General features: G+C 32.5%; 1 protein-coding gene across 1 annotated transcript; it reads right to left on the bottom strand.

Moving 5' to 3' along the window:
- Positions 1-1,169: 1,169 nt before the first annotated feature.
- Positions 1,170-8,838, bottom strand: LOC125680631 (maternal B9.10 protein-like). The gene is made up of 4 exons (XM_048920330.2): positions 7,337-8,838; positions 5,082-5,208; positions 4,631-4,810; positions 1,170-4,186 (listed from the first exon to the last, which is right to left on the bottom strand). Exons 1-4 carry the CDS (start codon positions 7,645-7,647, stop codon positions 3,707-3,709), a joined length of 1,098 nt encoding a protein of 365 aa, XP_048776287.1. The 5' UTR covers positions 7,648-8,838; the 3' UTR covers positions 1,170-3,706.
- Between the last annotated feature and the right edge of the window lie 3,520 nt (positions 8,839-12,358).

Below are 12,358 nucleotides of genomic sequence, written 5' to 3'. Positions count from 1 at the left end.
GATATCCATTTAGTCTCATAGCATTAAAGATTGATTGATTGTATATTGTTTTAACTGCCCTCTCAAGAATATTTCGCTCATGGACATTAACAGTGAAGGGCTGCAAAATTTAGGCCAATGCTCAGCTCTTACAGCTTTTGAGCAGGGAGGGATCTTTTATCTTGCCACACCGGCTATGACACGGGACCTCGGTTTTTACGGTCTTATCTGAAGGACCGCCTCATTTAGTTGCCTCTTAAGATAAGCAAGGGGTACCGAGGACCTATTCTAACCTGGATCCCCAAAGGATATAATATTAAAGATGTAGACATTTTTAAATGTTTTACACATAAATATAATTATATAAAGAGTTTGGCCCTGCCCTGGGGTCAGAACCTCCCAAGAGATCATGAAATTTACAATTTTGGTAGAGGCCTACCTACTCTACAATCACTATGCATTTAGTTTTTCTTAAATGTGCGGTTGTAGAGATTATTGAAATTGGTCATTTTTTACCCCGCCCCCAAGTGTGCAATAGTCCTAAAATTTACAATTTAGGTCCCCCTTGTCATAAAGATGCTTCATACCATATTTGAAAAAATTGGAATGGTAGTTTTATAAAGGAAGTTAAAAATGTTCAATTATTAATGCACGATGATGGATGTTTAAAATTGTTAAAGGAAAATTTTGGGGAATTCGCAAGAATATTGAATTGTTTAATTACTTTGAGGTTAACATCAAGGTTTGTAGAGCAATTAATTATCAAATGTTGTGCTTTATATGTATACTTGTGTTATTTCCATTACCGTATAAATGGAATTTTTTTAGCAAGACACGCACAAATTAGCGATTTCCCCATAAAATTGGGTACATATGTTTAGCGAGAGCTAATTTTTGTGACTTCATAATGCCAGGGAAGATATTTAGCAATTTCATCACTAAATAATTATACCAAAATTAAATCCTCGTTATAAATTCTGCTTCCACAGCAAGTTAATTTCGGTCTGATCCAAGTTTTTGAATCGTCACCACACTAGTGGTCTGAATCCAGGTCAAAATCCTTTAGAATTTCCAACACACATTTTGTGAAAATAGACAATACTGCTCTGTTGTTGTTTTTTTGCCTTTGTGTCCAGTTATTTTAATACCAAGTTACCATGAACTTCAAATGAAGAACGAGAAAATGCTTGTACATTAAATAAAAATTTATTAAACCAGATCTCTTTAAAGTAACCGGTAACATCATTGTAGCACAAAGTATAACATTTTAGATGTTCCAACATGAAGCTTTGTTGCTGTTTGCATCTGTGCACACAAGTGCTGTAAATGTAAACCATGATCTGACTATCAAACAATGTCATGAGAAATAAAATAATCCTGAATGCATAAATGAGTTTGATTTTTTGCCTGAGGCAAGGTTAAAAAAGAGACTGGTTTGTGAACTATGCAGATTTACTGCAAAAACAAGACAAATACAGTGTTAAATCTACATAGTCCCTAAGTAATGCCACTGAAAAAGGTTGTGGGATTTCTCTCCATAAACATTCAATCTAATGGAATAAAAAGGGGTTTGTACAAGGAAATGCATATTTTGCCTGCATCATATGATGAGTCACAGCTTGTAAGAAGACCTAGTCATGTATATTGCACATGATTAGCAAATCAAGAGATCGATTACAAAACATGCATTTCATAAAAAAGTACTAAATGGAGCATATTGAAACATGATTTTTCAACATTAACATCTTTCAGGGCATCAATTTAATGTTAATTGAAAACATTCAATAAAACGCAAAAGAAAATAAATGAATTTAAAACCTTAAAGCAATTAACATTTGGGTTTAAAGGGGGGGGGGGGGGGACACATTGAAAGAAATATACCGCTAATATAATATACTAAATAAATAGAATAAAAAACCCAAAGGAAATACAACAGACAAAATCTAAAACCACAGATTCTTAAATAAATGTACAATTCTTCTAATTATGCACTATCCAATTAATGATAATTCATTATTTTGATGCATATTTCTTAAAAACTCTTGGCATTCTTTTTGTTTACATTAACACCTATTAATTTCCTTAACTCTGTTGTAATGCTTTCAAGAGTAATCACTTGTAAGGCACTTCAACAACTATACAAATATATCCAATACAAATACTGAAATAAGGAAATGGGCTCCTGGTTGACATCATTGGACATAAATATGAAAAATAGCTGAATTTGAAAATTTCACCAAAAACAGCTGAATTTGAAAGTTTCAACATCATGTTGTTTCATGCATAGTTAACATTAAAAAAAAAAAAGCTGTTGGTACATGTAAATTTCACCTTTTCCATCATAATGAGAATTTTTTTCTAAACTGACCTAATACGATTTTATAATTTGATAAATTAACCATGTTCTCTTAAACCTAGAACACCCATTTCCTTTCAGTTTGTGACACAAGTTCATACAATACATATAATATTAAACAAAATCAGGACAGTTTTGGATCATCGAAATTCATATCTAAAATAGTATGGGGAAATAAAGAACGCTAAGTAAAATACATGTACCATATAAATGCATAGCGATGGTCCCTTCAAATTGCTGTTCTTAATGTCCAGAGTTAAATGTATTCCCTTTAAGAAATAAATTAATCTAATCAACTTCCAATATAAATAACCTTCCTGATCATCCACACTAATGAGATATGCATATCTAAATACAAAGTAACTTCATCCGTCTCCTAATCCTGAGCATATTAGTACAATATACTTCTCTTAACAACATCTCAATAAATTCAAAATCGATTGATACAGTCAATTTGCATTTGATACAGAGCATGCCTATAATCAAAATATACGATAAAGAAAAAAATTACAAACAAATACTTCTTGTAGAATCCATAAATGATGAGAGGATAAATGTATTGAAATAAATGATTAACACCACATTCCCAACATCTTGTAGAGTCATACCCTGTAGTACTATAATATTTACATGTACATTGCATGGATTTGAGATTTCTTTGATTATATGTCAGATGGAACATATGCTGCCATTTCTTTCAATGAATCTTGTATACACGTATTATGACTACACAACCTATGCATACTGACTATACCACGCTGAACTATTGAGAATGGAATCGCGATTCGAAGGACAAACGATTTCAGATGAAGTAAAAAATTATTATACAGAGCAACTGTTCAAAATAAATTTGTAAAAACAAATTGTAAAATGTTGGCAGCCCTTTAAACAGCTGAGTTAATTGGCAGTGTATCAGTCACTCTACTCTACACAAAAATACAACTCTGTATACAATGCAAGTCCTCCTTAAGTTAATGATAAATATCAATAAACATCTGAAAAATTAACAAATCAATTGGAAAAATACCCATGATTGCTGACTGAATGTGTGAGCAGATTTGGAGATCTCCACATTCTATTTACATGACCTGATGGACTTTGGCAAGAAAAAAAATCCATTCAAAACTGGCACTAAAATTAGCAAAAGATGTTTTACCAGCAGTTGATTAAAAATGAAGCGCTAGACTAGAATACTATCACATATCTTGTTCAATTAAAAATAAAAGTTATACATCTTGCTTAAATATGATGGCAAATCCCATTTCTATGCCAGTTTACAAATCAATGATAAAATGACACATATTAATCTGCTGGTACAATGTACTTATCACCTGCACCACTCCTCAATTCACATCCAAACATTCACCACCTCTAATAGACCTTCTGAGAAGTGAATTTTGAGTGTGTGCGGTTTAACCAATGAGTACCTTTTCCACCGTTATAACTCCCTGGTTTGACTGAGGTATTCTGGTCTGGCTGGTACTTGCCTTTGGCCTGAGATGGTTTGCTAGATTTGGTGGAGTCCGTGCTAGATTTATCGGAGCTTGACCTGGAGCTGTCGGCGCTGGACTTAGCACCATTGTTGTTGGCCTTGGCAGCTTCCTTGTTGAGCTTGGAGTTGTCATTACTGGGCTTGGAGACATTGGCAGACATTGAAGTGTTGGAGACAGTGGGGGTCTTGCTAGATGTTTCAGACTTTGTGTCTTTGGGTAAGGCGGTAGTGTCTGAAGATTTGGGCAGACACACTTTCTCTCCCTCTTTAACAACACTGCTCACCTGGTCCATGAACTGTTGGCGAACCTCATTCACATGGTCAGGCGATATTCTCACTCCATTCACCTGCTCTTCATGCTGCAAAAATTAAATTTAATTAAAATCTATTAACAATTTTCAAATAACTTAATATATGTCAATGTACTTGAATATCTGAGCCAAGTATTTCACTCTATCATTACTCCCATTGCAGGGACAGCAGATCCAGGAATTTTTGAAAGGGGGGGGGGGGGATCTACCATTAATTTTGGTTTTCAAAGGGAGGGTTCCACCCTAAAAATGTGTTATTTTTATCTTTTTCTAGCAAAATTTTCTGATGAAAAGGTGTGTGTGTGTTTCAGGGGTCGGAATGAATCCACAAGTGCATTCATAAAACTCAATAGCGTTGTTTCTGATCAATCACATGTACATTAAATCTTCAGACCAAATATAGGAGTAATTTTTTGAATGCCAATATCTCAATAAAATCCTGATTTCAAATAAATACTGGCAACACGTTTGAAGAAACTATATCCCCTTTACCTGTGAAGGTCTTCTGTTGTTGTTCTTATTCTGGGGACGGAATCGGTTATGCGTGTTCTGGAATTGCTGGTTGTTATAGAAGTTGTTCTGAAACTTGGAATAGTAGTTAGAGTTGTGAACACTCTTGGAAAACTTCATTTGCGACCCATTGATGTTGCTTCGCGTCGTCACAATGTTCACCTGAAATGAAAAATTACAATATGCACACTGCAGCCTTCGCTTGGTCATGATGTTCAACTAAAATGACAGATTATAATATGCACACTACAGCCTTCTAAAACTCATTACATCCCATGTACAGGATTCTAAAAAATCTCTTGATTCAAATCTGAGACTGGTGCAGCAAATATCCACACGTATTACATTATAGATCTTTAGTGTAGTAAATCACACTTAAATATTGGGATGATACTACTTGCTCTTGGGAATTGACTAAAAGTTGATTCTTTACCTGTAGATTATGCCTCTCTGTCTCCTGTTGTAATAGTTCCTCAATATTTATGGACTGTGCCATATTTTCCAAGTTGCCATCTTTGGTAGTTGCCAATGTACAAAAAGAGCCCCTACTTTCTCCAAATCTGTATAAACACAATTAATAAACACTAAATGATGCACAATCATAATCCTGCTTAAATCTGTATACACTCAATGATGAGCAATCTTAATCAAGCTTAAATCTACGAAAGAATGATAACATTCTTTTAAAAGCCTAAATTGACTGACATGGCATGAAAAATAGGCAAGAGGGAAGCCACAACTTCAAAGTTAAATCAGTACAAGATTTACAAGATCAGTGTGATCCATGAATAACCTTACACTAGCTTAAAGGACAAAATAAACACTGATGTTGCTAGGAGTTTATTTAAATATTGTTTGTTATGAATATTTTCCTAAACTTCATTAACTTTTTCATGAATGAAACATTCAGAAGTGTTGAGAAAAGCATTGTGTACTACAAAGTACATTTAATATATGTGAATACAAAATAAAGCTGCATTTCGGATAGTAATCTTAAAAATCGACATCACATGTGAGCTCTACAGTTAGGTGTACGAGTTTTAGAAACTATCTGGTTTACAAACTCTTCCAAAACAGATATTTAACATGGAGAATTACAAGGCCAGAGTTTGCACATGGTATGTGACTTTTATCTAATTTAATATCTATTAAAATCTAGAAGATCATATTTTTTATCTTGAGCTATTTAAAAATCTTGAATGAGCTTTTGGTATAAATTTACATTCTAAGCATGCTTAATGACAAAAAGTTGCATCTTGAAAATAGGCTTAATATGAAACACTTTCTATCAAAATATCCATATAGTGTAGACTGCATTGTGGTTATGCTCTCTCACTGATACGATTTAAGCTTGACAATCCAATACATCGGCAGTGGTTGTAAACATGTGAGAGTGTAATGTGGTTTCCCACTGTGCGGGTTTCCTCCGGGTACTCGGGTTTCCTCTCATATCAATGACACTTTTCCTTAACTATCAGATCCAACGAGAAGCGTCAATACAAGATGTAGAACTTTTTTTGTTAATCAAATAAAATTCAAACTTTAATCAACGAAGTTTGTTAACAAACCATATTATTTAAAATTTGCATGAGACTTTAATGAATTTTTGAAGGTACAGGTGACCCTTGATAAATTGAAGTTCAAGGGACCTTGATAAAACTTCAAAGAGTTCTCATTAGAGATTATTGAATTAAATTCAGTTATTGAATGCCTGGCTTTTATAGTTCAGATTTTGGAATAACCGGAAATGTAACAACCTGGGGTTATTTTGACATGCTTTCCCTTGTTTGTTTTTTTTTAATTCACTTGCATGTCACTTAATTATTTTCTCAAAATGTTTCATTGTGAAATAAATACAAACTTTTCAGTCTTTTTATGTATACAAACAAACAAGTGAAATGTTGATTTGGTAATATAAAGCATCTTAATTTTGCATAGTCACAAACTTTTAGATTACACATTTACCCCAAAAATGCTTGAAATGTGAAAGATATAATAAACTTATATTGATATCCATTTCTTTTGAAAATTTCATAAACAATAACATACCGCAATCTTTGTTTACAAAACAAATAATACTCTCTAAAATGAGCTTCTGTGATAATGTATAACCTTAATTTTTATGTGCACTCTTTTAAACACATTAGACAGTAGATTTTGATTATTAAAAGTGAAAAAGAAAATTTTGGGGGAAATCGTGAATCAGTCCCTTTAAAATTTTCTAGAGATTGCAGTGTGAGCCATCTCAAAGTCACCTTAACATAGTAGGAAAATATGTTAGGTAATATCATAATAAAAGTTTTACAAAAGAATACAGTGATATAAATCCTCTGCACAGAAAAAGTGTGTTGTAAATCAAAGCTCTATGGTAGGGTGTATAGGTCCTACAGAGACCTAGTTTTGCAGCTTATCATAATGATGTATTATATAAAACCCTCTTTTAAATTGTTATAATCATAAATTCTCTCAATCCCACTTCAAGTATACTACATAACCACCATTAGCAGTCCCTTTGTTCTAAACTTTCAGTTCTCATTATGTAAAATGGTATACAGTATTTATATAAAAAATTGAAATCCATTGTAATCAAAACAAACTTATAATTATATTCTTCATTGAAACCTTAGATATATTAACAAGACCATCTCAAACTTAAAATATTGAGTTTAACAAGAAATCTAGACCTACCTGCAGCACACATCTTTCGGGTCAACCCACAGAGTCAATTCGAATGGCAGTCTAAGGTCATGGTAATGTAATCCTGAGTTTTTGGCTGCTCTTTCTAGAACAGGGTCTATTGGTTCTGCTGAATTTATTCTAATGCATCTGTATCCTTGTCCTTTAGCTGGGTGATCTTGATACCAGTGATTCTTAAATTTTTCGTTCAAAATGGCGGACAAAGAATCGGAAAATTTGCTGACCTTCTCACTCGATACGCTACCGTTTAGGCGTATCAATCGAGTAATAAACAAAACTGCTGCACCAATTTCTTCCCTCATATTTACTGTCTTTTAAGTGGTCCACTTTCACTGAATTCATGGGCAAATTTCTACTGAAATTGCCCTTGTTTTTTGATCTTGTTCAATCGTGTCGTCAAGTTGAGTCACGGCCTCGCTTTCAGTCAAAATATTTTGTCTACGAAATAGCCAATAAAATTGCGTGCGGAATTTTCCCGTACTTTTGTCAGCTGATTAGGAATAATCGAATAGTCGAAATACAGCTCGGCTTTAAACCCTAAAACAAATAACAGAAATGAAAACAGCATTTGTAATATAACAGACAGAGATGAATGTCATAAAAATCCTAAAGCCGTTTCCGGTGTGAAATATACAAGAAAAATTCCATAAATTATTAAATGCTTGGTTTTATATAAAAAAAACCAAAAAAACTTCTTGCACAAATATTTAAATCACAATAATATAAAATGAAAAAAAAGTGGGTAATTTTGTAGGTTAGGTGGTATTTCGGTGTTTTCTGAGGAGATTTGGGTAAATCCCGGGTATTTCGGTAATTCTAGGTACCGCTTAATACATATTTAAATCAAGATTCATTGCATATCAATAAAAACAATTCGCAGTTAAATATCAAGATTATCGAACATACATCAAAATGTTCGCATATTAACTTCAAGATTTTCGAATATATATATATATATATATATAAATTTTGCGTATAAATATCATGATTATCAAAACTTACGCACATATAAATCAAGGTTACTGTAACATTGCAAAGTTTTACACGCCATAATACTTATCACCGATTTATTGTAACAATAAATTACGCTTACTTATTCATAGTTTATAAACGTTCAGGAAAATTAAACTCTTAATCGTGTTTCTAGGGCAAATTAGAAAGAACACAACAGCATTAAATAAAAATAAAATGATGAAGAAAAAAAATCTGAAGAATAAAAAAAAATACCTGAACAATTACAAAAAAAAGATGAAGATTAAGAAATTCTTAGTTAATGAAAACTTACCAGGTATCTTCGTATTCTTGATAGATATGAATTGTTGAATGTTGACGAATTTCATATATATAGGATAAGTCTATACCTGTAACTCATCATTATCGTCTCAATGCCAAACTACACCTCCTTAATGCCAAACCACACCTCCTTAAGTCTTAAGTCCGACGGGAATTTTACTCAAAGGTGCGAAAAACAAGGTGTACAGCGACTAACGCTTGGAGATATAATTACCTTGTAAGAACAACATTAACTCAACATTCATTCATTCATTCATTCTATTCACTCAAACCACAATGGAAATGGTACCTGAGGTACAATTACAGAAATTTCATGTATCAATACAAGTAACGTCAGACTAATTCGTTTATCTCTAAAATAAACATGCACAGGTTTTCAAACATTCTTCGTTGACATGATTTCATAAAATTTCATTTTTCATTTGGTCTCGTAAAATATTTTCTGTGTAGATATTCTTTTTTATACCGGATAAAGCACTGCACTCTAATACAAAATGATATTCATGTGCAATTTTTGTTTCATTACATAAAACACATAATCTTTCGTTATATGGTATACTAAACCATCGGCCAGTCTCTACTGGGAGGCGTGGTTCATGGTACGAAATTTCAAAAAGATGCTACTGAGTTTCTTCGGTAGATTTTCAAGATAAGTTTCCAGATCTAAACTTCTTTTAAAACTTCTGTACAATGTACCCTTGGAAGAGCTAAACACATCTCTTGACCAAGTCTGGACAAATTGATCCATAAGACTTTGTTTTTCAGCGTTTGTTATCCGTTTTTCATCCACAGTACCTTGTTCATACCATATATTAGAGAGTTCTAAATTCTATGAATACATTCAAACCATGGATTTTTAAATGTGCCATTATAGTACTGTGTATATGAATATTTGTAAAGGATATTTACTATCTTGTTTTAATGACTAAATGTTAATTTGACCCAATAAGAATCATTCTAGTATACACATTAATATAAACAGGGAAACGTCCCGTCTCGCCATATACCATAAATGACGGAGTGGAGCTTTTTAAAACGAAAAACGTGTTTCAAAAATTTTAGATGGAAAACTTTAATTTGCAAGTTTTCATATCCCCAAATCTCACACCCGTGAATCAAAACAGGTAAAATGACTTTGTCAAGCAGGTCAAGTTGGCACTTAACTGGTAAATTAAATTGTCTGATTTTTCTTAAAACTCCATACATAGGGCTTGTTCGCATTGATGTTTTTTAGCTTTGCAAAAAGAACATGACCTGAAAAATACAATGCCTAGATATTTGAATTCTCTCACATTCTCAATAATACTTCCATTATAATAAAAACATTTCTTCAACATAGGACCCTTTGAGAAAATCAAAATTTTAGTGGGGTTTTTTTTCACATCAACAATCAATTTCCACTGCGTACAGTACACACAAAAATTTATTCAACGCGTGCTGTAAATCTTCAGCAGATTCAGCCAAAATAAATGTGTCATCAGCATATAATAAAATCAAAAGTTTAGATATATCATTTATTCCTCTTCAATTGATTCAGAAATACTTTGAAGGCCAACTATTCCTTTCTCTTGTAAAAATATATCAAGATCATTAATGTACATGCATAATGAAAACAAAAAGGAGATAAATTCTCCTCTTGTCTAACTCCAACATTGTATGTGAAAACATCACTAATCATGTCATTCATCTTAATTATTGATTTTATCATGTACATGTTTCTTATATAAGTAAAACATTTCCCTTTAATACCATTCACAATTAACTTGTTCCAAAGACCGTTTCTCCACAGTGTCAAAGGCCTGTTTAAAATCTACAAATGCACAGAATGGTTTCTTCTTTCTGTTCATGAAAATTTGTGACAAAAATTGTAATGATAGAACATGGTCTAATGTTGAATCATCTTTCCTAAAACCAGCTTGATTTTCATTTATTAAATCAACTTCTGCAGCGTAAGAAAACTTAAGTAATGATGTTAGGGATACACTGGGCATTTATTTCAAACCTTTTATTCTGTTATACGCGGATAATACAGTGTTGATTTCGGAGACCCATGATGGATTACAAACAGTTCTAAATATTTTTAGTGAGTATTGTAACATATGGAAACTAAAGGTAAATGCTGGAAAGACAAACGTAGTTGTATTTTCAAAAGGAAGGCTACCAAATTATAATTTCAGATATGATTCCCATGATGTAGAGGATGAATTTCTGTATCTAGGTGTAATTTTTAATAGAAACGGCGGTTTTGTAAGCACTATTAAGAGAAATGCACAGAAAGGATTAAAGGCTGTTTACGAGATTTTAAAGAAGGGAAGATTACATAAACTATCGGTAAGCTGTCAGTACGGTCTTTATTGTAGCATTGTAAAGCCGATTTTATTGTATGGGTGTGAAGTTTGGGGTACTGGTAATTATGAATGTTTAGAAAGGGTTCATTTAAAGTTTTGCAAATTATTATTGAATTTAAAATGTTATATGATATATGATGAATTGGGAGTGTATCCACTTTATGTTGATGTTCAGTCAAGGATCCTCAATTATTGGTGCAAGGTTGCTTTTGCAGGAGATAATAATTTTCAAATAAACAAACATAAGCATGTTCACATAAGGAATGAAAAGAAGGAAGCGAGAGAGAAAAAACCCCAAACAAAATAGATTACATGTATAAGTTATGGAGGACAGACTAAATCGTATATTTTTATTATAAACAAACATAGGTTTCTCAATTTTTTAACACTTGTAGTTGACATTATGTCAGAAAATTTAACCACATTTGGATTTGTACAATACCTTGTATGTAAAAATTGTTTTCTTATGGTACACATTGATTTGCATTCTAAGATAAAATGAAACGCGCTGCAATTTGACCTGAATTACAAAGTGTACAAAATCTTTGATTCAAAGGAATATTTGCCTACCTGACTGTCTCTACTGGGAGCCGATGATTCGAGGTTCTGAATTTGATAAATATTTTTCTAAGTTTAATAGGTAAATTTTCAAGGTATTTTTCACGACCAAAGTGGGACTTAAAAATTCTGTAAATTTGGCCTTTTAATGAATTATTAATATCACTTTCCCATTTTTGAATGAATTGATCACTTAAACGTTGTTTAACAATAGCAAGGACCATATATTTGTCTAAAGAATCTTGCCCATCCCATATATTTGGGACACCACATGAAGACAGGATTTTGTGAATACAATTTATCCAGGAATTGCTAATACCTGTTTTGGAATGTTGCAGACGTAAATATTTATACAATACACAGACAATTTTATTTTCTGTACAAGTCAGTAGATTAGTCCAAAAAGAAATCATTCTCGTAAAAACATTTATATATAATGGAAAACGCCCAGTTTCGCCATACATCATATAGGAGGGTGTACTACTCTTTAAATGAAAAATGTTTCAAACATTTTAAATGTATACGTTCAATAATATCAAGATTTTCATAACACCAAATTTCACATCCATATGTCAAAACTGGAAAAACGATTCTATCAAAAAGATCAAACTGAGATTCTATAGGTAAATTGAATTGTCTTATCTTATTCAGAACACCGTACATCGCTTTTTATGCTTGTTCACATAAATGTGTTTTTGCTATAGACATTTGGTATTTTCTTGATATTCAAAGACTTGAGACTGCGCGACATACTACTGCATTTACCACTACTACCCCGGTACATTTGTACGAGCATAACACCGACCATTTTGGT

Source organism: Ostrea edulis, chromosome 2 (genome assembly GCF_947568905.1).
Source record: "Ostrea edulis chromosome 2, xbOstEdul1.1, whole genome shotgun sequence".
Classification (NCBI taxonomy): Eukaryota; Metazoa; Mollusca; class Bivalvia; order Ostreida; family Ostreidae; genus Ostrea; species Ostrea edulis.
Note: the sequence above shows the minus strand (reverse complement) of the source record. Positions and strands in the feature narration are given on the sequence as shown.